The following is a 23354-nucleotide window of genomic DNA, read 5'->3' as shown; positions in this document are numbered from 1 at the left end:
TATGTCTCAAAACTAATGCTTGGAATGACAAATGGTAAATACTTTTATAATCTTTTCTTTTTAGGTCTTTCTTCTCTGGTATTTTGATTCGTAAATGTTGAAACTTGTATATGTATTAATATATATATTATTAATATATATATTGTAAATATTCCAGTAACTGAACATGTGCTGATTAAATAATAATATATTTGCAATACCATATATTGCGTGTAATATTTGTTGTGAATCAATAAATTTAACAAAGAAAAAGATATAACATAATTTATCGGAAAATATTGTTACACAATGATTATATCAATTATATAATGTTATTAATTTATGACAATATCATTAAGAAATATGAAAAAGATATAAATAGCAGTGAAGTAATATAAATACGAGTCATTATTTCATTGCAATAATTTGAATTATTTTAATTTTATACATATTTTACGAAAAATTTGATTATTTGGATACTACGCAGAATTAATCAAATTTTCCATAACATATCTATTCTTTGATTTTCTCATATTTATTCTAAGTTTTTAATTAAATAAAAAAATGTATAAGAAATTTTTACAAATTAATTTATGTTTATAATCAATGTTATTATGTACTATTATTCTTTTATTTAAAACAAATACTCTGAATGTTTAGACCATTCATTTTAGTTTTCATCTGCAGCTGTATGACATCTCATTAATTGTTATCATATCTATATTAATTGTTATAATTCAATTAGCATTATTTAATTTTATTTTTGTAATTTGTCAATTAATAAGGATAATTATATATCTGATAATTATATACCTGACAATAATAATAACTACACTATAATAAAAATGCTCAAACATTTCCATATTTAATATTAGTTTAATTTAAAAAATTATATCAACTTTTATTTTTGACTGTATTAACTTTATCTCTAATCTTCTTATCTTTATAATAAATGTTTTCTATTAATGAAATTAAATTTTCTAATATAACAAATATTATATATCTGTTTAATTATATTTTCACAGTAAGGAAAAATATTTATTATTATTTAATATTGATTACTTTGACGATTCAATTACTACATTTGAAATTATTACATTCGAAATTTTCACATACGTAATTACCTTATTCGAATTCGTAATTATCGAATGCGATTCCTACAATAACTTTTAAATCCTTACTATTTCAAAATCTTTATATGACTAAGTTTTGCACAAGTAGAATAAACTTGTTTTTTCTAATCTGTCACAATAGCCAACCTTTAAAATTGTAGAAATACCAACATTGGAAAAAAGCCATATAAACAAACGTGTGACAAAAAGTTAAATTTTTAATTTGCCCGGTACATTGCCCGGTTAATTAATTCAAAAGTAATTAATCCAATGTAATGATAAATGGAATTACAGAATATGCACGATAAATTTTCAGTATTTTAAAATAATAAAAAATAAAAATAAATACACATATTTGTTGATATTTTTATATAAAAAACAACTAAAAAAGTTTCTTATTAAAAAAATTATCAAACTTTCATATGATCGAGCTTTTCATGACTTTTCCAGATCATTGGATTGGGAATCTTTTTTGGCCATACGTTTATTACTCCTTTGCATTTTTTCTTAGAGATATATTGGAGATCTAAATTCGACCGAATTTTCAATTTCAGTTCCGGCTAGTTTCGGCCGTAAAATTCAGAATTTCGATCGGACTCTAAACACATAAATTATAAAGCATTGCTTTATAATATATATATATAATTTTATAATATTGTATTCGTAAAAATTGAAAAATACTTCAATTAATATACAATAAGGGCTTTTTGAGCAAGATAACATATGCTATAATTAAATTGTTTTATTAATCTTTATATAAACAATATTTCATATTTCGACCTTTTTTCAATGGTCCTCTTCAGTGAATGTTACAAATTTTATATATTATTAACGTATATAAATTATTACATATTCCATAAGCCTATAGTAAATGTAATTATATAATGGTCTTGATGTCCATTAACTCAACATAAATTGTTCTAGTACGATCCTTGTTTAACAAAATTTTCAATATTTTCGATAGAAGCGATATTCAAGAATTATATGATTGGATGACCATGTACATAATAATTATCATTGTGATACAAACATTATTGCACTAAACTCTTCGATTTATGGATTTTTCAAAAATTGTACGATAATATTCGTATTACAATGCTTTGAAATGTTTGGTTGATCAATTAGAAAAAAGAATTTTACAAATTGACTAATCAAAAATTGCTTTAAAACATTTGTAGTGAGATTTTGACTACAGCCATGGTTATACGGCTATGCAAGTTGTGGAATGATCCTTATTGTTGGGACGTAGATTATATTCTAAAATTGATTACCTATACTGAAAATCTACAGTGTAACGTAAACTGTAGCTTTTCAGCGCTGCCAGTATCATTACTCTCCAAATAGGACCAGAGAAAAGCTTGAGAGCGGTCATGCTCGAGATTTAGCTGTTACTTTATTTCGAAGCGCCTCTATGTCCACAAAATGTAGACATTAAACTACGTAGCCAGTGTCCATGATCCGGTCGGTTTACAATTTTTTGGTTGGAAATCGTATCTTAAAGCCAGCATCATATGATAGATGTATTGCAATTCTAGTAATCTGCCGATACAGTATGAAAACATGTATCGTGTGTTACTGGCTTAATAATTCAAGTGTCTTATTTGATTGCCAGTCATCAGCCAATCATTGCCAGCAATTGTTAGTCTGTCAGCCTACATCATATGTGAATGTTTGTAAAGATTTGATAAGGTTTATGGTTACGTATAATAAAATCGTGTAAAATTGTACGTGAAAAAGAATCAAAAAATTGAAAATAAATTTTGTATTTGAATCAATCTTTGCTGACAAGCGTGCTGCTTCGAGTATGGTTTATGTAACGGACGGTAATATACTGTCATCTAATTTTTTATGTAAAAATAATGGAATTTTTGTACATAGTAATTTGCTTGTAGATGGTGACGTGGTAAAATCTGCTCCATGGGGATTAAGAAGAATTTTCGGATTCTTTACAGGAGTAATTTATATGATTATTATGTTGTAAGTGCTCCATAATCTACTGTATAATCATCTATAATGCTGTATAAATTACTTTTTGACTAATTAGCTGTATTATTCTTTCTTTACTCACACTAACGTTGGAAATATTTAGCTTTCAGACATTGATCAATCCTGGCATGAATAGATCAGGAAATCAATATTCAAGGGATTATCGTCCAGGTTCTGGGTATGATAATTTCTTAAAATATTTATATCAAATGATAAATATATAAGACAATAACTTGCATAATTTACTATATGTAGACCACGTCCTCCAATGCGTAGACTTGGTAGACCAAACACAGGAAACAATGTTGACATTCCATTTTTTGGAGGTTGTAGCAGTTGCGCAAGATGAAAAAGTTAAAATAAAAAGTATTTTGTTATATTTACTTTATTACAAGAAAAACTAATTAGTTAGTCATGATTGAAAGACGTATAATTATATTTTTATCATTTATTCAGTATTTGTTATTAAAAAGTAGTGTATTAATATATTTAATGTATTGAAAATTATTATAATTATTATAACTCTCATTAAAAGAATTTTTGAAACTTTTTATAAAGTATTAGTTAACATATAAACATCACATAATATTATATAGATGTTTTATATTTATATATATATGTATATATATGCATGTATGTATATGTACACACACACACATACACACACGTATAATAAAAATAAAATTATCTATATTACATATAAACTTACCTCAGTAAAGCTTTGTCACAAGGCTTAACCTGACATTATTTTTTTAATGATATGTAATACCACATAAATCTTTAATTAGCAACAAATAATAATATAGAAAGTAATTAATATAAATTATATTAATAAAAATAATGTAACCATACATCTTTATTAGATATGCCAAATTAATTTTACACTTGTCCAAGATATAGAGCCATGATACACGAAAAACTTAGTTGCATTACTAAAATCCGGTTTTACCAATGTAAGATTAATTTTACATTGGCAGAACCAAGTCTGAATGATAAGACATATCATCAATGTGCATAATATTCAGTAGCTATACTGAATAACATCATTGAGTATTGCATTTATTGCATTACATAAATTTCTAGAACTACAAATTTACTTACAATATGGAATATTTCAATGATAAAACGCTATTAATAGTTGTTGTTCAGTAGTTATTAAATCATGCATATTTGCGACTATGTCTATCATTTGCAATTAAATAGCGTGACTTAGTTATGCTATATTCCAATATACATTGTCTAAAAATCTACAATGTACATAACGTATATTGTAGATTTTTAGCAGTAATAGTATCAAAAACGCAGCTTTAGTCGTCCATGTACTATGGCTCATGAACAATTATAAATATACTATGGGATATATAAAAAAATCTTAAATTATTCAGTACAGTTCTGTATACTATTATACATAACAACAACCTATAAAGTTTGCATATATCATTTTGTGTGATGTATAAATACACACCGATAGCTATATCGCGCTATACACAGCGATACTTACGCGTGCACGCATAAACGTACACACACATACACACATATACACACACAACACATATTATTATAGATCTAAATAAAATTTTTCTCTTGTGTATATAAATTGCATTGCAATATTCGAGATTTCATTTATATTAATCAGATTTATAAAATCTTTGTAATCAAACCAGCTGCAATAGTGGTACCTTCTAATCGTAACATAACTCTACCTAGCTGTTTAATATCCTTATACAACTCCATGCAAACTGGTGTCTGCGTTGCGACCTCAATGATCGCACTAGAATTCTTAGGTAAGCAACGCGGCTTCTTCTTGATCACGTCACCAGTACTTCGATGAAGTTGCGCTATTAATTTTGTAATAACCGCCGGTTGTACCAAAGATTGTTGGTGCATCACTACTGGAAGACCTTTTGTGATTGGTTTTGTTATCGCGAATATAACAACATGCGCTTGAAAGCAGGTCGTTATAGGTACTGGATTCTGCGGGTTACAGATAATATCGCCGATACCCACATTTTGCTGCTCGATTCCCGCTAATGTCAACGCAACGTGATCACCAGCAAAAGCATTTGCCGTTGAAGCTTCATCCGACTGAAGACCTAAGATAAAGTAATCTTTAAGCACATAACATCTTTATGATGGTCCACTATTGCTAAATCCACTAAAGCCTAATAGAACCTTAGTTTACCTTTAACAACTGCAATCTCGTTTTGAGGTAGTACTAAAACCTTATCACTCAAAGATACCATACCCGTCTCCACATGACCAGACACACAAAATCCAGATCCAGTACCCTTAAATATATCATTCACCGAAAAACGAAATGATTTATTTATAGGCCGCTCTGGGCACTTGAAATTATCGATAACATTAACTAGAGTAGGTCCGGTATACCTGTGAAATTATTTCATAAGAAATAGATAAAGCATATATGCAAAAACATTGAGATATTACCAATTAGAGAGTTGTTCCTTTGGTTTTGTTACAATATTCTCTCCAGATAAACCGCTGCAAGGTACGAAAGTAACGGTATCTTTGAAGCCAGCTTGCTTTAGGAATACACTCATTTTGTCCACTATCTCATTGAATCTATCTTTAGACCAATTTACGGTATCTAGCTTGTTAACAACTACTGCTAGTTGCGAGATTCCTAAATTTTTAATAAAAATTCAGAATTGTAAATACAGAAAATTGATGGTAAATATATTCTTTTTTAATAACTAAAATTTTTTACAAAACTTAGGGGAAAAAATGACCTAAAGAGCGTAGTAATAAGGCGTGTTCGCGTGTCTGTCCTCCACTATCAAATCCAGTTTCAAACTCGCCTCTGGTTGCATCGACTACTAACAAAGCTACATCTGCTTGCGTAGCGCCGGTTATCATATTCGGAATAAAATCCTTGTGGCCAGGTGCATCTAGCAGAGTGATAGATTTTGTGTCCGTTTCAAATTTCGAGTGGCCTATATCCATTGTTATTCCCCGCTCTCTATTAAAGATGTATTATAATTGGTACATTCTTCTGCACTGACTCTTTAATGTAATAAGTAAGGATGTATCGGATCATAAAATTACTGAATATTGGATATCGGAAAAAAATGTGACATCGGATATTCGGAAAGGCAATTTTTTGAATCGGATATTCGATATTTTCCGGATATCCAATTGAATTCCGGAACAATGTCTTCTTAAAAAAAAGGCTGAGTGAAAAAGAAAAAGAGAGCGAAAAGGACTGTATCAATGGACATGATAACTGTGGAGGAAAAAATTGTAAGTAATTTTGCAGCAATATATAAGATGAATTAATAATCAAATTCTAGCGAATTAAATGAAACTTTGAAATTGCCTATAAGAGCTGACACTGGATGGATTTGTGTAACTCAAATGAAAAAAATTTTTATTTGAGTGTTACAACTAATAATATACGTTTCGCTCGCCGTTTAGATCCTTTTCAATATCATATGTTTAACCAAAGTACATTACAAAACGTAATCAAGCAAATAGAGTCGCATTATTCTATAACGAATTGTGTTGTCCACATGTGATTGTATAAAGTTTGTATGAAACGTATGTTATTAGTTGTAATACTCAAATACAAATTTTTATACATAAATCCATCCAATCAGTTCTTATAGGCAATTTCAAAGTTTAAATATATAAGATATTATAGCATTATGAGTATGCATACTTAATTATAGAATATTTATAATATAATAATAAATTATATAATAAAATATGAACAATTTAATGATATAAAATTTCAATTGGATGTACACTCTCAGATGCTAATGATATCCGACTATCTGATCTAAGTTAAAAAGTGTTGGATAATAAATCGAAATGCCGAATAACGAATATTTTTCGAATATCCAGTGCCTTGTGGAAAAATTTGTTCGAATGTGTCCGAAATTGTCCGAAATGTAATCAAAATGTGTCTGAATTCGTCCTAAATTTCTCCGAAAATTGTCAAAATGTACAAATTCAGATTATAGATAAAATGAGATATTTTCCGTCAAATTTCGGTAATACTGTCTTTGTTTGCCAGAATTTGTCATTTTTTATATTTTTCGAACAAAATGACAAATTTTTTCCACCAAGAATCCCCAATAACAAGTTACATAATCACCTTTCTTCACCAGTTTCGTCGAGTACCCAAGCATAGGCAAACGATTGTTTTCCTATTTTTTTGCTCTCTTGTTGATATTTATGGATAAGTCTCTGTGATACTTGACCTAAATCGCAGAGTAATCGTCCAAGTAATGTACTTTTTCCAGCATCAACGTGTCCCACGACTACCAAATGAAGCTGTTCCTTGCTGCCGCCTCTCTTACTGTTGTATATCGCTTCGACATCCGCTTTTTCTTCATTAGATGTATTAGACTTTACTTTAGTATCTAATTCCGGTGTTACATGACCCGACATAGGTGATTGGCATCTTGGACTATTCATTTTTGACGAGACTATTCTTTTCTCCTTTTGTATGATATCTTCCTTGCGTTTGACCTCAGGACTGTTCCGATTGGAAGACGGACTTCCACAACGTGGGCTTAACAAATCTGTATTTTCTACACCACTTAAATCAAAACCTTTCACAATAGGTTTCGTCCCGGTCGGTACGACCTTTACAGTAGATGGTGTTGTAACTTGCAACGTAGGTTTTGATGATAATTTGCTACCTATCATGAAATTAATTCTTAGCTATGCTAAGTTGAAGCTATGCTAAGTTGCATCAGAAAAAAGATAAAATATAATCATCTGCATATGTATTGCTAATATAAAATTGCAAAAATTGTATATAAATGTAAAAGTTATACTATATACATATAATTACTGAAGTATAATACAAATATAATGCTAATTGTGTATATTATTGTTTTTGTAACAATTTTGTGTGTGTGTGTGTGTATGTATGTATGTATGTATGTATGTATGTATGTGTGTGTGTGTGTGTGTGTGTGTGTGTGTGTGTGTGTGTGTGTGTGTGTGTGTGTGTGAACGCATGCGTGCATTTAAAAACATGTCGATATCTTTTTCAAATCTCTCTATTATAAATATAAAATAATAAAAGATAGTCAAATGATGCTAAAGAGATAGAAATATATATATATATATATATATACATACATATATATAATTAAAATATTATTCCTATTATAAATCTTTTTTATATTTTTCAAAAAAATGTTGACATCCTAAATATACATGTTACACATTTAGTAACCCGTTTTACTTATCTATTCGTAGATATATCTTTTAAGATCGATTTGAATTTTGATACGGAGTAGAAAAGTCGAAAGGTTTAACTGTGTTATAATGTACAATAGTTTTAAGAATCGGTCTTTTTCTCTTCCACTTTTTACATAAAGTTTTTCCAAATACCGAGACGTTCTTTTTTGTATATGGAAACTTAATAGATTTCAAAGCACATAAATTTAAAGTGACAGGTAACACATTTGGTATTATCCTATCATCATCTTCAAGAGATATGTCTAAATTATGAGTATCATACAATTTTATCGAAGTAGTCAAATCGACACCGCAAAAAGCGTTATCAGTTAGAAATTCTGCTTCCTTTAAAGCAGCACTCAAATCTACCCAATCGTCAGATAATGGAGTGCAATTTTCATTTACAGTATTTATTGGCTTTACAAATTGTTTTTCTATCACGGTATTTCCGTTTGAAAAGATGTCCATATTTGAAAAATCATTCTGAAGTGAATCGATTTCATCTTTGTCCAAAATATTTGTAGATACTAGTTGTCTTTTATTATTCTCATTGTTGTGAAATTTTGGTAAATGTACGTTTCTCGTTTCTTCACTATCATTTTTCTTAATTGATAGTTTTGGAATGATAAATTGTGAGACTGGTGATTGATACCTATCTTGAGATTCTACATTATTAGTTGTATTAGATTTTTGTAAATAGTCTGCAGTTAAAGCAGCTAAAGAACTGAAAGGTTGTGCATTTGTGTTATTTTGTGAAGATATTTTTGTTATATTTGAATTTATAGATTCTGTGTGATGGGAAACAATTCCAGCTAATGATGAGAAAGTTTTGAAGGAATTATTTACATCTTTTGAACTATCTATATTATTCGGTTGACATACAGTCCAAGTAGAATCTTTAGAAATATGTTCTTTTTTAAAAGAAAATCTAGGTATTGTGAGCGTGTATGTATTAGATTCATCAATTGAAACACCTTACCTTACCGATGAAGTCCAATACAAAGAACATGAAAAAAAAGAAAAAAAGCAAGGTTAGTTCTAAATTTAACACTAAGCTTCAATGTAATATATTAGAGACATATAAGATCTTATGTGCAATATATACCTGGATGTCGCTCCAATTGTTTCTTATTCTCTATAGATTCTGTAAATGTATTTCAAGATTTTTTTTATATCAATATTATTATATTCTAATATTTCAGTTTTATTATCCATTATGACAGAATAAGCATACCAGTGACTTTTTTTGGTGAAGACTCCTTTAAAATAGCATCAAGTGCTATATTTGCATCAAAATTTGACAAAATAATTTTCTCTTTCAATTTGGAATCAGATACTGTGTCACCTATAACATTTCTAATTGTTTCCAAACAAGATATTAATTTTGCCTTTTCTAATTCAGAAAGATTAAATTTTTCTTCATTGGACGATGGTGAAGACTCATCAATATCTTCATTGTCTTCCACTATATCAGGTTCTGTGATGAATGAAGCAATATTTTGTTGTTTGCTTCGATCAAATAAAAATTGCTCCACTGTGTATATAACATATATGTACAATTAATAAATAATTATACTTCGCTGGAAATTATAGAAAAATCTGTAAGACATATACCAGTAGGCGATACGCAATAATCGTCCTCCATTGAATGTCCATAAACATCATCATAGCCATCGTACTCTACATAAAAAAAAATTAATGTATTCTTATTTTTACAACACATCAATAAACAGGAATATTTAATTAAAGGTAAAAGCATGATTAAAGGTTACATTGCTATACTTCATAAGTATTTTGATAAACAATATGATAGTAACAAAATAAGGAGGATTGTTAATACATAATCGAAATGTGATATTTTGAAAGATTAAGGTTTAAATTTCTTCGTAAAGACAAAAAAAATCTTGGCAAGATAAAGCGATTCACAACGCATGTGTAGTTACTTACCATCAGAGTAATTCATAGAACGAACGTCTCGATGTCGCGACATGTTTCACATGTGACATAAAATTTAACAACGATAAAAGATCACTTGCGTACTCCCATGTATACTTTTAAGTAAGTACAACTGAATTACAAACCGCGGATGATCACGACTGCGATCGCGACATTTGAACTGCAGATGTTACTTACAACATGCTATTAATCCTTCCAACCCATTACACAAAATTGCATGGAACCACAAACCAAAAAAGATTAGATAGAGCGGACCCGAGACCAGCGGACTGCGGAAGGTCGTGTATATACCGATGAGATACTAGATCATCAATCCTAAATAATTTTTTGTGACTCCGAGAACCTGAGATAATTGAAAAACATCAACATCAACTATTTTGATTGTTCCAAAGCTTTTACCAGATTTTTTCCAGGATTTTACTAGATTTTACTTTTTTTAATCACTCTTTTATTATCAGAAAAATGTACAAATTTAAAATTTTCTACATTTTTTTATAATAAAATGATTGAGGAAGATAAAATCCAGTAAAATTAATTTATTCTTGAAAAACAATTAATAATCCATATCAGACTAGAGATTGAGATTGGGATTACATTGGAATTTGATCAATTAAAGCAAATTAGTTCACTAAAGTTGATATTGATTTTCTTTTTTCTGATTAGTTAAATTCCAATCCAATCTCAATTTCAATCTCTAGTCTGATACGGATTTTAGCGTTTTTCAATTAACTTTGGGACTTAAGGGATATTGTAGATCCTAAGCTCGGATCTATAATAGGTTTTTAAGTTTTAAGAAAACCATAAGAAACGGACGAATCATAGTCAATTATTTTCCTCTCATTTGACTGTAAGTCGGGATCTACAATAAATATTTTAAGTCGTAAGGCCTAGTCTACAATCAGTCGGGAGACGTTGTTGTATGTCGTGCCGTAAGAAATTAACCAATCATGATCAATTATTTCTTTCCATGCGACAGCCGACAACCGAATACGCAAGCGTTCGGTATCCGACGCCGACATACGACGTATTGTAGAACAGGTCTAAGAAATTGACCAATTATAATCGAATTCGAGGAGAATAATGATTCATCCATTTGCTATGACTTAGTGTGGCTTAAGATGAAATCACAAGATGCGGAAAAGGATTGCGGAATAGAGAATGCGTCATTGAAACAACCAATTAGCGCTATTCAGAATAACGCAGATTGGTTGCTTCTATGATGCATGCTCTATTCCTCAGTCGGTTTCCGCACCGTGTGATTTTATCTTAAGCCACTGTTTCCCGTATGAGGATCCGGGCTTAATGAGCAGTTGTCGTTCTGAATGCACCCAATTGTAATGAGTATACATGAGGGCGCTGTCTTCGAGCAACAATCGTTTTCCTTTCTTTCCTTCTTTTAATCCTTTCGTCAGTGGTCGTCTTTATGAGACGAACGTGTGTTCACGAAACGTCGTGAGGGCGGTGAGGGCGCAGTCGCGATTGGTGCATCTTCGGTCGTGCTTCTTCATCGGTCCGCTTGGACGCCTCGGGCTGCGGGCAGATGCCCTACCACGATCGCGACGTGCGTTCTCATTGGTCATTACTCGCGCTCCTACAGTCGAATCGACATTTACTACAAGATTCGATCTTTCTTCCCGTCTCGCTATTGCAGCTACACTATAAACGAAGTGTCTACGCGCGGTACGTTTATCGAATTTCGCCACGACTGATCATCGGCCGTCCTTCCTCTTCCACTCCCACAGGATAAACTCCTTGATGCCGTCATCTTCGTCGTGATTCCTGCCTATCTGCCAGATCTACGATCTGCCTGGCACCCTGGCAGCAGCGGCGCAGCGCCGTCAACACAACAGCGAGAAAGCGAGTGGCGACAGACAAACGCGAGCGCAGCGCCGCCGCCATCAGCGCGACCGCCATCGCAACGAGGTGCGCTATTCTGTTCATCGCGACTAGCCACGAAGAAATGCCCGTAGGTTCAAGATTAATCGGTCCGAGTTTCTGTGCGACGAGCATGGAAGTATTGTTGCCGTCGAGCCAGTAACGCGAGCGAGCGAGCCAATCAGAGTCCAGCACGCGCCGCCCGTTGTTGTTGCGAGATTGAGCATCGAGCATCGTATCACTTCACGCTCAGGTCGGGTCAGCTGCTGCTGTACCGCGCTGCCTACCTTACGCTGGATTGTTGGTGTGTGTATATATTAGTCACCTCGTCGCCGCCGCCGTGATTACAATCGCGACCGTGATACTTCCATCGGGGTGCGCCGCACGGGCTTGTGTACGATGGAGCTACGTGTTGGTAATAAGTACCGGCTAGGACGGAAAATCGGGAGCGGCTCCTTTGGCGACATTTACCTAGGTAAGTTGAAAGTTCCTCCCACCCCTCTCTGCCGCTCGTCAACCGCATGTCCGCGCGAGTCATTCGTCCTCGTCGTCGAGCCACTCGATGCTGATACTGTCTCCCTCTCCCCCTCTTCATCCCTCCCATCCTCCTCTGTGTATGATGATATACAATAGATTTTGTATATTTTGCGCAAGAGAGCGTTAAATCGCTAATTCGTAACGTTTTATTCCCACTTTCCTTTCTTTCTCTTTTTATTCCGTTATTTCTATCTTTCGTTTCTCCACATACCTTCTTTGTCTTTATATATCCTATCCATGTAAATGTGCACGCATAAATGAGCTTTTTAGAACTTTTTCTTTATTCAAAGGTACCAATATTTCTACGGGTGAGGAAGTCGCTATCAAGTTAGAATGCATAAAAACACGACATCCGCAGTTGCACATAGAGTCCAAGTTTTACAAGATGATGCAAGGAGGCGGTAAGTCAATATTTCTGTATTATCAATTGAATGTTTATTCTATACGAGGAATTGTATCCACGTTCTCATTTATTTGACAGCTGATCCAATATCTTTTCTTTTCACTCAACATGACACACAACTGTGTATCTCTGATATCTCTTGCTTGTGTGTCTTTTCCTGACATTAGCAGTTAAAAAAGACAAATTTAGCATGATATAGAGATTTTAATTAAGTAAACAAATATTTAATTGTTCTAAGAAATGTTTGTCAATTGGTTTATTAGAAATTGGTAATAACTTTTTAAAAAAAAAGATTATATAAAGAAATATATATTGTAATTTGAAATGTATAATTATTAAGACTTAATAATTTTAATTACGAAATTGATTTGTTTTAATTATGAAATTGATTGTGTTAGTTAAATAACATTTATACTGTGATTATTTTACTAGTAATACAGTTGCATAATCTTTTTGGAGAAAGTGAAAGGAAGGAAGTGTAATATTCTCTGATACAATTAGATTAAACTATAATTATAATACAATCTTTTTAGATTTTACTTTTTTTGGACTATTAGAACATTGTATTATTATTATATTGTAGTATAATCTTTTTTCTCAATATTTTAGTTGGAATACCAACTATAAAGTGGTGTGGTTCGGAAGGTGACTATAATGTTATGGTGATGGAGTTACTTGGACCATCACTGGAAGATTTATTTAATTTTTGTTCAAGACGTTTTTCTTTGAAAACAGTTCTACTCCTTGCCGATCAATTGGTAAATATTCTTTTTATTATAAAAATTTATTTTATTTATTATAGATATTGTATATGAATAACTAATCAAAAATTATTTCTTGCGTCAAAATAAAATATATTGTTAAAGAAATATACTGTTTTTAAATTTTTTATAATTTTTTATGTCATACTGACATGATTAATTTAATAGATATTTTGATTAATAACAAAAATTGCATTTAATTTTTTTTAGAATCTCAGAATCTCTTATATAATTATTTTATTAATCTGGAGACACTGGTAGTGTCTCAGCGCTAAGGTACGCGCAGCAACACTACTTTACATGAGATATACATTACAGGATTCTATTAGGGTTGTATATTTATGGCTGCACTCTAAATAAAAATCTAAATGTGGATCTTTTTCAATGTGTATATGCAGGAGTGTTTGCCAAATGCTTTACCATACGTTCAGATTTTATATTGTGATTATATATTAATTATACTTCATTTTACGGAAAAATGTTATTGTACATATTCTTGCCAAGAAATATTTATATTCTCAATAAATATTTTTTTGTTGCTGAGAGAGACATTGCTTTAACTATGTTGTGCAATTATAGAAGTTGTACATATCGACATTTATAATAATTAATATTTTTAAATGTGTTTATAAATAAATATACATACATGTACGTAGGTCAGTTAAAAAGAAATCGGGACTAAGCCTATATAATTTAAATAAATTAATTTGAATATTTACCTAATTTAAATTTGTACTATACAATTTACTATATAAATTTCAAAGTAGTTCTCATTCTACATTTGTATAATGACTTTACCGTTTCCGCCATATCTCAAAATGTTCTCTGAAAATCTTTATCTGAAATTGATTTAAGTTGCGATTTAGCTTAGAAGTCCTTGGCCATATCGATTTTTTACGATGATCTTCACATAATCATTTTAAAATGTTGCAATAAAAAAAACTACATTTATACCATCTGATCAGCAAAAAGAAATTTCTGATGCACAATCTCCTCGATATTAAAAAAGACAACCCAACATGGTCTTCATCGTACTCTTGACTTTTCTTACTTTCTTTGATCTTGCTAGATTTAGCTCTTTATGATTAATTTTTGTTTTTCAAAAAATAAAATTGAAATTCAAGAGACGATTTTGATACGGCCAAGCTAATTCGCGAAGTGTTTAGCGTGATTTAAGACAAAGTTTTTCAAAGAATGTTTGAAGCATAGCGAAAACCGTATTGTTATACAAATATAAAATTTAAATTTTTACAAGTTTAACCCGGTTTCTTTTTATTTGGACGTATGTATTATGCAATAAATTATATATTAGGTGTAGTAAAAAGAAATCCATTATTTTTCCAATAGCTGGCTTTAGTAATCTGTATCACGCGTAGATGAGATACAGATTACTAAAGCCATCTATGGAAAAATAATGGATTTCTTTTTATTACCACCTAATATATAATAAATTATAGTGTTATATATATTTATTATATGATTTGTATACGTATATTTATAAACACATTTTTAAATGTCATTGAAAATATAGATTAAAAATTAACAATAAGGAATACAGGCATTAGTTAGTTTTATTTATAAAATGTCACATTTAAAAAAAAATTATATTTTACAAAAAATAATGTTACTGATTTAATATGTATTGTATAGTACATATAATAATAAATCAAATATTGAATAAAGAGTTTATTTATATTTATGTATATGATCTTTGAAGCATGAAGCATGCGCATGAAATGCAATATACAGTTACAATAACAGTGCTTTAACTTTTCTATTCTACAGATAAGTAGAACAGATTATATTCACAGTCGCAACTTCATTCATCGTGATATTAAGCCAGACAATTTTCTGATGGGTTTGGGAAAGAAGGGAAACCTTGTCTATATCATAGATTTCGGATTAGCTAAAAAGTATCGCGATGGGCGCACACACAAGCACATACCCTATCGAGAAAACAAAAATCTGACAGGAACTGCCAGGTTAGTTGTGATTGATAATTGTATAATATTATATCCATATAATATCATTTTGACTAATCCATTTACTATGATAACAGATACGCGAGTATAAATACGCATTTAGGAATTGAGCAGTCACGACGAGACGATCTTGAATCTCTGGGCTATGTCCTCATGTACTTTAATAGAGGTAGTCTACCTTGGCAGGGCTTAAAAGCAGCAACCAAGAGACAGAAGTATGAACGCATTTCCGAGAAGAAAATGTCTACTCCTGTAGAAGAGCTTTGCAAAGGTTATCCCGGTAAGTTTTATTTATAGATAATAGCACGCATTACACAAAATATTATAGAATCCCTGAATATTCTTTTAATAATTCGGCATTAATCATTTTTTTAAATAATTCTTTGATATATATATGTATATATATATATATTTTTTTTTTTTTTTTTAGGGATTCTATATCGTTACCAAGTTTAATTAAAATCAGTGACTTCTTCTCTCTCATTCTTTCTCCCCCCCCCCCCCCTCAATATCATGCTATCCCCTTAATTTAACCGAATAATATAATTTTATAAAAGATTTGATTCTTTGTAATTTAGTTCGCGTAAAAATTCTTCAATCATTTATAACTCGAAAATTATTGATGTCTTGATAGTTTTATCAAGCAAAAATTATAATAATTCTAAATTGATCACAAAATCTATTGTTGCACTATATATTATTATATCATTTAAAAAGTATCCGCGGTTTTTTGTTCAATTTTTGAATGAAAAAACCGCGGATACTTTTTAAATGACCCAATATATATACACATATAAGAAGTAAACATTTTATTAATTATTGCAGTGGAGTTTGCGTCGTATTTAAGGTACTGTCGAGACTTACGCTTCGAGGAAAGGCCAGATTATTCGCATCTCCGACAACTTTTCCGGACACTGTTTCATGGTCAAGGCTTTACCTACGACTATGTTTTCGATTGGAATATGCTGAAATTTGGTAACGCGAGACAACCGACGTTACCTTCTGCGCAGCAAGCGCCCATGCATTCGCAACCGTCTAATGCGGCGTTACCTTCCGGGACCAACAACGATCAGGAGCATCGATCGAGGTTAATGATTTTTTTTAATTATTATAGAACGCCCATTTTTCTGAAAAATTCTTAAACGTAACATTAAACGCTCATTAATGATAGCATCTTTATTTTATTGCTCTTAAATGTGCTCTATTTTTAACATCTGTAGCAAAGAATCAAGAAACTGCAATTTCGAATATGAGTAATAAAATATAATTTGCAAAAATACTTTTCATTAATATTTAATCTCTTATTTAAAGATCTCGTGAATCTAAAATATATTTATTTCATTTAAAACAAGTTTTTAGTTCTGTTCAGAAATAATTAAAAAAATTACAGCTTTTTAAATTTTACTAAATAATTGCCTGTCTCCATTTATCAAAATTTTTTTTTTTTTTATAATACATAATATATTCCATTTTGTATGTTTCATATTCCATTTATTGTAAAACTTACGTTTTCTTCTGATTTTAGACCCTACACGCGGCAATGTTTGCCGAATGCGTCCGTAGCGGCGGTAGGCCCGACGCTTGGACCGAATGCAAGTCTGCGAGCGATCCGGCAGAAACGTGAGATGGAGACTCGTGGTGACCAGGACAATCAGGACAAGAGTGATCTTCAAGGTAAAATACAATTCTACCAACAATTCTGCGCAAGCCAGAATTTCGCTATTGCTGATCGAAAAACGCAACGCAATGTGACAGTCGGACACTCACAACAGTCCACATCTGGCTGCAATGAAACCGTTGCCGCGACACGTGTGGCAAATCCATGTCAATTTAGTACATTCAAATTAACCACACCGAGTAGTAGAGCGGCGCCGCTACCGTCATCAGATGTAGCGGCTTCTCTAGACTTGACCAGTCTCAATTTAGGACGTAGTCGAGAATTAGGCCCCAATTATACCGTCGATTTAAATCCCGCGACCACATCGCGCGATTATTATCAACCGGTGCTAAGTAGACCACGTGAGAGGAGTCCAAACACAACGTCCCGTCAGCTCGATAAGCAGAGTTATTTTTTTCATGGGCATAAAACTGAGAAAGACATAGATCGCGAGGTCGTAATGTTTGAGGATCTAGAGACAGATGATTCGAATTGCATTCGACGGATGACAGACGATAGGGATGACGTTGTGGCGATCTCAGGCGGTTCGATGAATTGTTTCGGTGGTCCGGATAAAGAGAAAGACTACGTTGATTATGACGGTGACAAAAAACTCAAGTGTCCAACAATGAGCGGCACACGACGTCTCACTACGGCGTATGAGACGCGTCGCGACTCGAGAAACATAGAATTCCTTGAGAAGGAGGGTGAGATTTTTAAGAAAAGCAGCAGTGAATTGTTGCAGGAAGCCTTCACTAATAAACGCAGAAATTTCTCTTTTCGTAATAAAGAAAAAACGCATAGAAGCTTAGAATCGCTCGAGAGAAGCATCGATCTACCCACGGCAGATTGTAAGAGCCTGGATCTTCTGCCGGAAGAGCGACCGAAAATCTTTTTTCACGGTAAACAGAGGAGTCTTGATTCCTCGCAAAAATTGACAAAAAAATCCATTGATTTAATGGCGGCGAGCAAAGAGCGCAAACGGCCTAATTTCTTTCAAAGAGTTGGTAGAAGTTTGCATTTTTTACTCAGGGAGCGCGAGAAACATCAGGATTTCTTAAAACGAGAAGAATGTTCGATTGACAACCAGTATCCTCAGACCGATCAGGAAAAGTGCGAATATTTTTTACAGAGGTATCAGAAAGATATTGATTTTTTTGAACGTGCACCAAGTGCGTTAACTGATCGTGCTCCCGTCCAGTCAAATCTCGGGTCTTTCGATGAGACAAATATTGCCTTTATTCAAAATTTTATCGGTTTTTCTAAAAACGCGAATCTTAAGGAGAGTACATTTCGTATGACTGCAGATTCGAATAATCTTTTAAACACAAATATCGCGGAAAGGAATACATGTCTTAGCGCCGAGACACTACCATGTCTCCAGATAAGACAGAATAATTTGAACGCGAACGAACCATCAGTGCAATCCGATAATCATACTAATGCTGTTGAATTGGTGCAATCGAGACTTTTAGATCCTGTCGCAAGTGTCGCTACGCAAGAAACCATGAGTGGCAATAAAGACAGCTTAGAAATCGGATATTCCATTAGTCATCTTGGCAGACTGTACTTACAGAATCTGCAGCATTTAGGTTGTACGGACGGTTTGCAATCTCTGGAGAATGCCACCGAAGCAGAGAAACGTGATCGTTATATAAAATGGATAATCAGAGACGATCTGGACGCAGTGAGCATCACAAAATCTAACGATTATCTGGCTCATGGTAAACCACAGGGTAATTTGGACATTCTTAAGGGTATTCTTCTCGATATTTTCGTTTGTTGTATTTAAAAACGGATAAGTTTTACAGACTCTCTGAGAGAGAAAATCAATTCTCTTACATCACGTACTAAGCGATCTCTTATTACTCTACATTAAACTATGCCAAGATTTCGATAATCAAAAAGCGAAATAGTTTCTACGAAAAAGATAATAATTTTCATACTAAATATTTTGCGTAATCTTATATAGGATGATAAAGTTTAGCCACAAGTTTTGCGTTTATCAATTCATTAGTATTTACAAAAAACGAAAGTATTATTTTATTAAATATCAAGAATTAACATGCAAGCTTATCTTTAGCTTTGATATAAGTTTCAAGGTGCTACGAGAACGCATTAATAATCTTTTCTCACCGTGCGAGAATCTTTTCTAACCACTTCTCGAAAGACAAATCATCGAGAATATTTTTAACATCTTTGCTATAAATCGCCGAAATATATTTGCCATCGCCGTTCGGAGCCGACGTTAAAAACTGTAGGCATATATATAATAGACATATACATTGATCTCTTAGATTGGGAATGAATATTAGTCTAACAACTTAATTCCGGAAAAATCATTGTTTCGAAACCTGATCTCTAGATGAGAAGACCAAGAATCAATTTGAATTATAACGCTATAGAAGAACAAGAATCTTTACCATGACAACTTCTTTTAATAAACTATTCGAAATCTCGGCGTTAAAAAATATAATTAGAAAATGACTATATATTAGTATCACGTAAAAGAATGCATGTAAAAGAAATTGTTGCTGAAAGACGATAGACTTGTGAGAGGGGGGGGAGGGAGAGAGAGAGAGAGAGAGCGCGCGCTATTGATTGCCTGAAAAAATTTTGCCATAGAAAGTCATTATTGCGTTCTTGAAGTTCCTTAAAATATAAAATGTCATTCAAAGCCGAAGGTGAGCATTTTAAATGTTGTTATTATTTGTATATAATTGTTATTATTTATATATAATTATTTGTTTTATATTTAATATAACTAACACTTCAAAGTTTTTTTTTAAAATACGTTACTAATAATTTAATAAATACAAAAATTTGTCACCAATCTTTTTTATCATCCTGTATATATATATATATTTTTTTTTTCATATAATATATATATATACATACATATACATATATTGAAAATAATATTTATAATGAATGCATTTGTATTCTTTACATTGCCGAATTATTAATGCAAATAATCACATTGAAATCTTGGCAGTTTTCGAATAAACACGATTGCCTTAAACCCCAAATAATAGTGAAATCAATTAGATTGCATTGTAATGGCCGACACGAAATGTCTGAAGAAAGTATGACGATTTTTTTTTACTATACATATACAGTGTAAGCATATATGAGTTGATAATTTTATATACTTGTCGCTTCGCACAGGATCGATATACTCGTTAACTCTTGAGAAGCGTGTAGCAAGATTTTAATGCGCGTATTCTTGCCGTATATGATATTACATGACAAGATTGATTTTGTTTTTGTCTTTATTATTTAAGTTCTACTCCACGGTTGATAGTATCCACATACCAAATTACAATAATTAATATATTTTAACACTGCCACAAATGCAATTGTAGTAACAGTATAATGAAATAAGATACCATCAGAAAAAAAAATAAGAATTTCATTTTCATAGGAATATTTAAATTATTTTAACGAAAATTGTTATATTTAAAATTATTTTTGACAATCACTTTTTACAGTTGTATATACATCAAATGTGTTTTTTGTAGTTAATTTCTTTTACGATCACACGTTGCTATATATATATATATATTTTACTTCTTTTTTACTTTTAATATATTAGTAGATTTTATTGTCGAAATGGTTCTTTGCATCTTGTTCGTCTCAGATTATGTATTTTCGGATTATATATTCATCATGTATTATCTAGCGAAATTTATTTGGTCTTTGAAGTAGTTTTGATAGCAAAACAAAACAAATTGCTCACAGCGCAGGTTATAAACTAAGTAATAATATATTGGAATACATGGCTTTAATGATTTTTCATAATTTATTTATTCTTACGCTTTGATGATCTTTTGATTATTTAGACTGACCTAAAATTAATAGACTGATAACATTTATCATTCAAAGTTTATTCACATCATAGATGATCATTTTTTATGATACAATATTTGATTCATTTTCTAAACTCTTGTTTTTCCTTTTTTTATTCTTTTATTTGATATTTAAAATTTTACAATGCTCCTGTAAGATTAAAGTACAGAAAAATTAATGTTATACGTAAAATAACTATTTTTTTGTTTATCAATTTTAGTTCTTTTAAATATGTAATATAATTATTTTTCATATGAATAATTGCAATATCTTGTCATGCTATAATACAATCAAATGATAAAAATTGACTAATATCTTTTTAAGTTCCTTTCAAGTTTTGCTTAGGTTACATTCTTCTTTCTTTATATATTTATAAATTTAAGAGTGGATAAGATAAGAAGATAGTTATTAATGACATTTTGTCGGTTAATCCTATGTTTTGTTCTAATTATACATTGTTTCGACATAACAGTAAAAACGAAATGTTTATCAATTAATTCATTTAATAACCATTTTGTATGTTAAAAATAGCAATCAATGATATCGCATTCTCGCAGAAAAAGTGATGCAAGTCGAAATTTTTTGAATTTTGTATTATGTGCGAATTGTTCTAAATACTTCTGCTTTTAATTAGGAAAAATAACAAATTGAATATTTTCTTAATAAAATAAATCAAAAGAAGGATAGTTTTTCGAGGAAACGTAACATTGATAACACCATAACAAAAATACCTATATTACTTCTAGAGAATTTAAAACAAGCAATTTGTGATTTACTTTAACTTATATTTAATACTATAGTAAATAATTAATTTAAAAATACGCTATTTTCTTTTCTTTTAAAGAATTAATATAATATTAAAGAATTAATATAATATTTTACTTATGTCACTTTTCTTGCAAGTGTACGATATGTGACTACTATTTTTTAAATATATACATATTGAAAAAGTACACACACACACACACACACAGTTTTATACATATATATAATCTCACTATACAGGCAATGAAAAATGATCTGAAGACTATTGATTAATTATTTTATGTGATTAGAGGTCTTATGACTAATTTTTTTATTGTATCCAAAATATCAAATATTTGCAATTTATTGCTCATTAATCATTAAAAAGTATAGAGCGTTAAACATTCTCTAAATAAGCATGAAATGTACTGCGTTCGATATCATAAACAAAAATCATCGCGATACTTGTTTTGCTCGCATTGAACATTGTTAATTATAATTAGCATTTAAAAAGAAAATGTTGTGTTCTTTTATTTTAGTCATTGACATTTTCATCATTTAATCAATTGTATTCTGTAATGATTGTAAAGTTTCGACCAATTCTCTTACTCAATAATTAATCAAGCATACGTATTAGTTTTTAATACATTTAATGATACGTTCTGGTGAAATGGAAGAAGTAGTCTAACGGTTGATGACTCGATGAGCTTTCATAATTTAGTAGCCTGACTTCTTTTTTATTATTAAATGTCCCACATAACATATATATGCCACAAGAGAGCGTCTAGAGACGTGAAAAGATTACCAAAGCTTAGATAGGGAAAATAAAGTCTTAGTTTGTTACTTATCCGTGATCTTTGTAATCTCGAGAGAAACTTTGATTTTCATTAGTCGTAACAATCGAGTGAGATTTATCATTATTAATATCTCGACACTGCCAACTTCTTCCTATGCACTAGATCATCAGGGACGTTGTTTTTATCGTCCATTCTCTCTATTTTTCTTTACTCGTCTAGCATGTTTTCATATCGTATATCTATCTGTAATCAGTTTGTTTTTTTATTGATAATGATGATGATGATGATGATGATGAAGAAAAAAGTAGCAAATAAATGTTTTTCCATTCAAGGACTGGTCTCTTTTTATTTATCTCACCACATGACATTGTCGATTATCCTTGTCAAAATTATTTCTCACTTGGCTTGAATGGAAAAACCCAAGCGCGAATAACTTTCAGATGGTTCTGGAAATCGTATACGTACGATGAAAGAAAAAGAGAAGAGAGAAAAATCTACT

General features: G+C 31.2%; 3 protein-coding genes across 3 annotated transcripts; 2 read left to right on the top strand and 1 right to left on the bottom strand.

The window, feature by feature from the left end:
• Positions 1 to 2618: 2618 nt before the first annotated feature.
• LOC105145243 (selenoprotein K) lies at positions 2619 to 3634 on the top strand. Its single transcript, XM_011054722.2, has 4 exons — positions 2619 to 2914; positions 2984 to 3068; positions 3181 to 3255; positions 3333 to 3634. Exons 1-4 carry the CDS (start codon positions 2896 to 2898, stop codon positions 3424 to 3426), a joined length of 273 nt encoding a protein of 90 aa, XP_011053024.1. The 5' UTR covers positions 2619 to 2895; the 3' UTR covers positions 3427 to 3634.
• A 281-nt stretch (positions 3635 to 3915) lies between these two features.
• On the bottom strand, positions 3916 to 10518 carry HBS1 (translation elongation factor EF-1alpha (GTPase) HBS1). Its single transcript, XM_087414095.1, has 9 exons — positions 10242 to 10518; positions 9909 to 9974; positions 9529 to 9828; positions 9400 to 9438; positions 7195 to 7744; positions 5828 to 6057; positions 5526 to 5721; positions 5260 to 5465; positions 3916 to 5170 (listed from the first exon to the last, which is right to left on the bottom strand). Exons 1-9 carry the CDS (start codon positions 10282 to 10284, stop codon positions 4716 to 4718), a joined length of 2085 nt encoding a protein of 694 aa, XP_087270221.1. The 5' UTR covers positions 10285 to 10518; the 3' UTR covers positions 3916 to 4715.
• Positions 10519 to 11510: 992 nt separating this feature from the next.
• LOC105145758 (uncharacterized) lies at positions 11511 to 23186 on the top strand. Its single transcript, XM_011055554.2, has 7 exons — positions 11511 to 12600; positions 12953 to 13063; positions 13675 to 13823; positions 15612 to 15808; positions 15886 to 16088; positions 16634 to 16895; positions 17334 to 23186. The coding sequence occupies exons 1-7, from the start codon at positions 12525 to 12527 to the stop codon at positions 19255 to 19257; spliced, it is 2922 nt and encodes a 973-aa protein (XP_011053856.2). The 5' UTR covers positions 11511 to 12524; the 3' UTR covers positions 19258 to 23186.
• Positions 23187 to 23354: the final 168 nt, after the last annotated feature.

The sequence above is a fragment of the Acromyrmex echinatior genome, chromosome 15 (genome assembly GCF_024713525.1).
Source record: "Acromyrmex echinatior isolate Ae372 chromosome 15, ASM2471352v2, whole genome shotgun sequence".
Lineage (NCBI taxonomy): Eukaryota > Metazoa > Arthropoda > Insecta > Hymenoptera > Formicidae > Acromyrmex > Acromyrmex echinatior.
The sequence above is the reverse complement of the archived record's forward strand: the minus strand, read 5'-3'. Positions and strand labels throughout refer to the sequence as shown.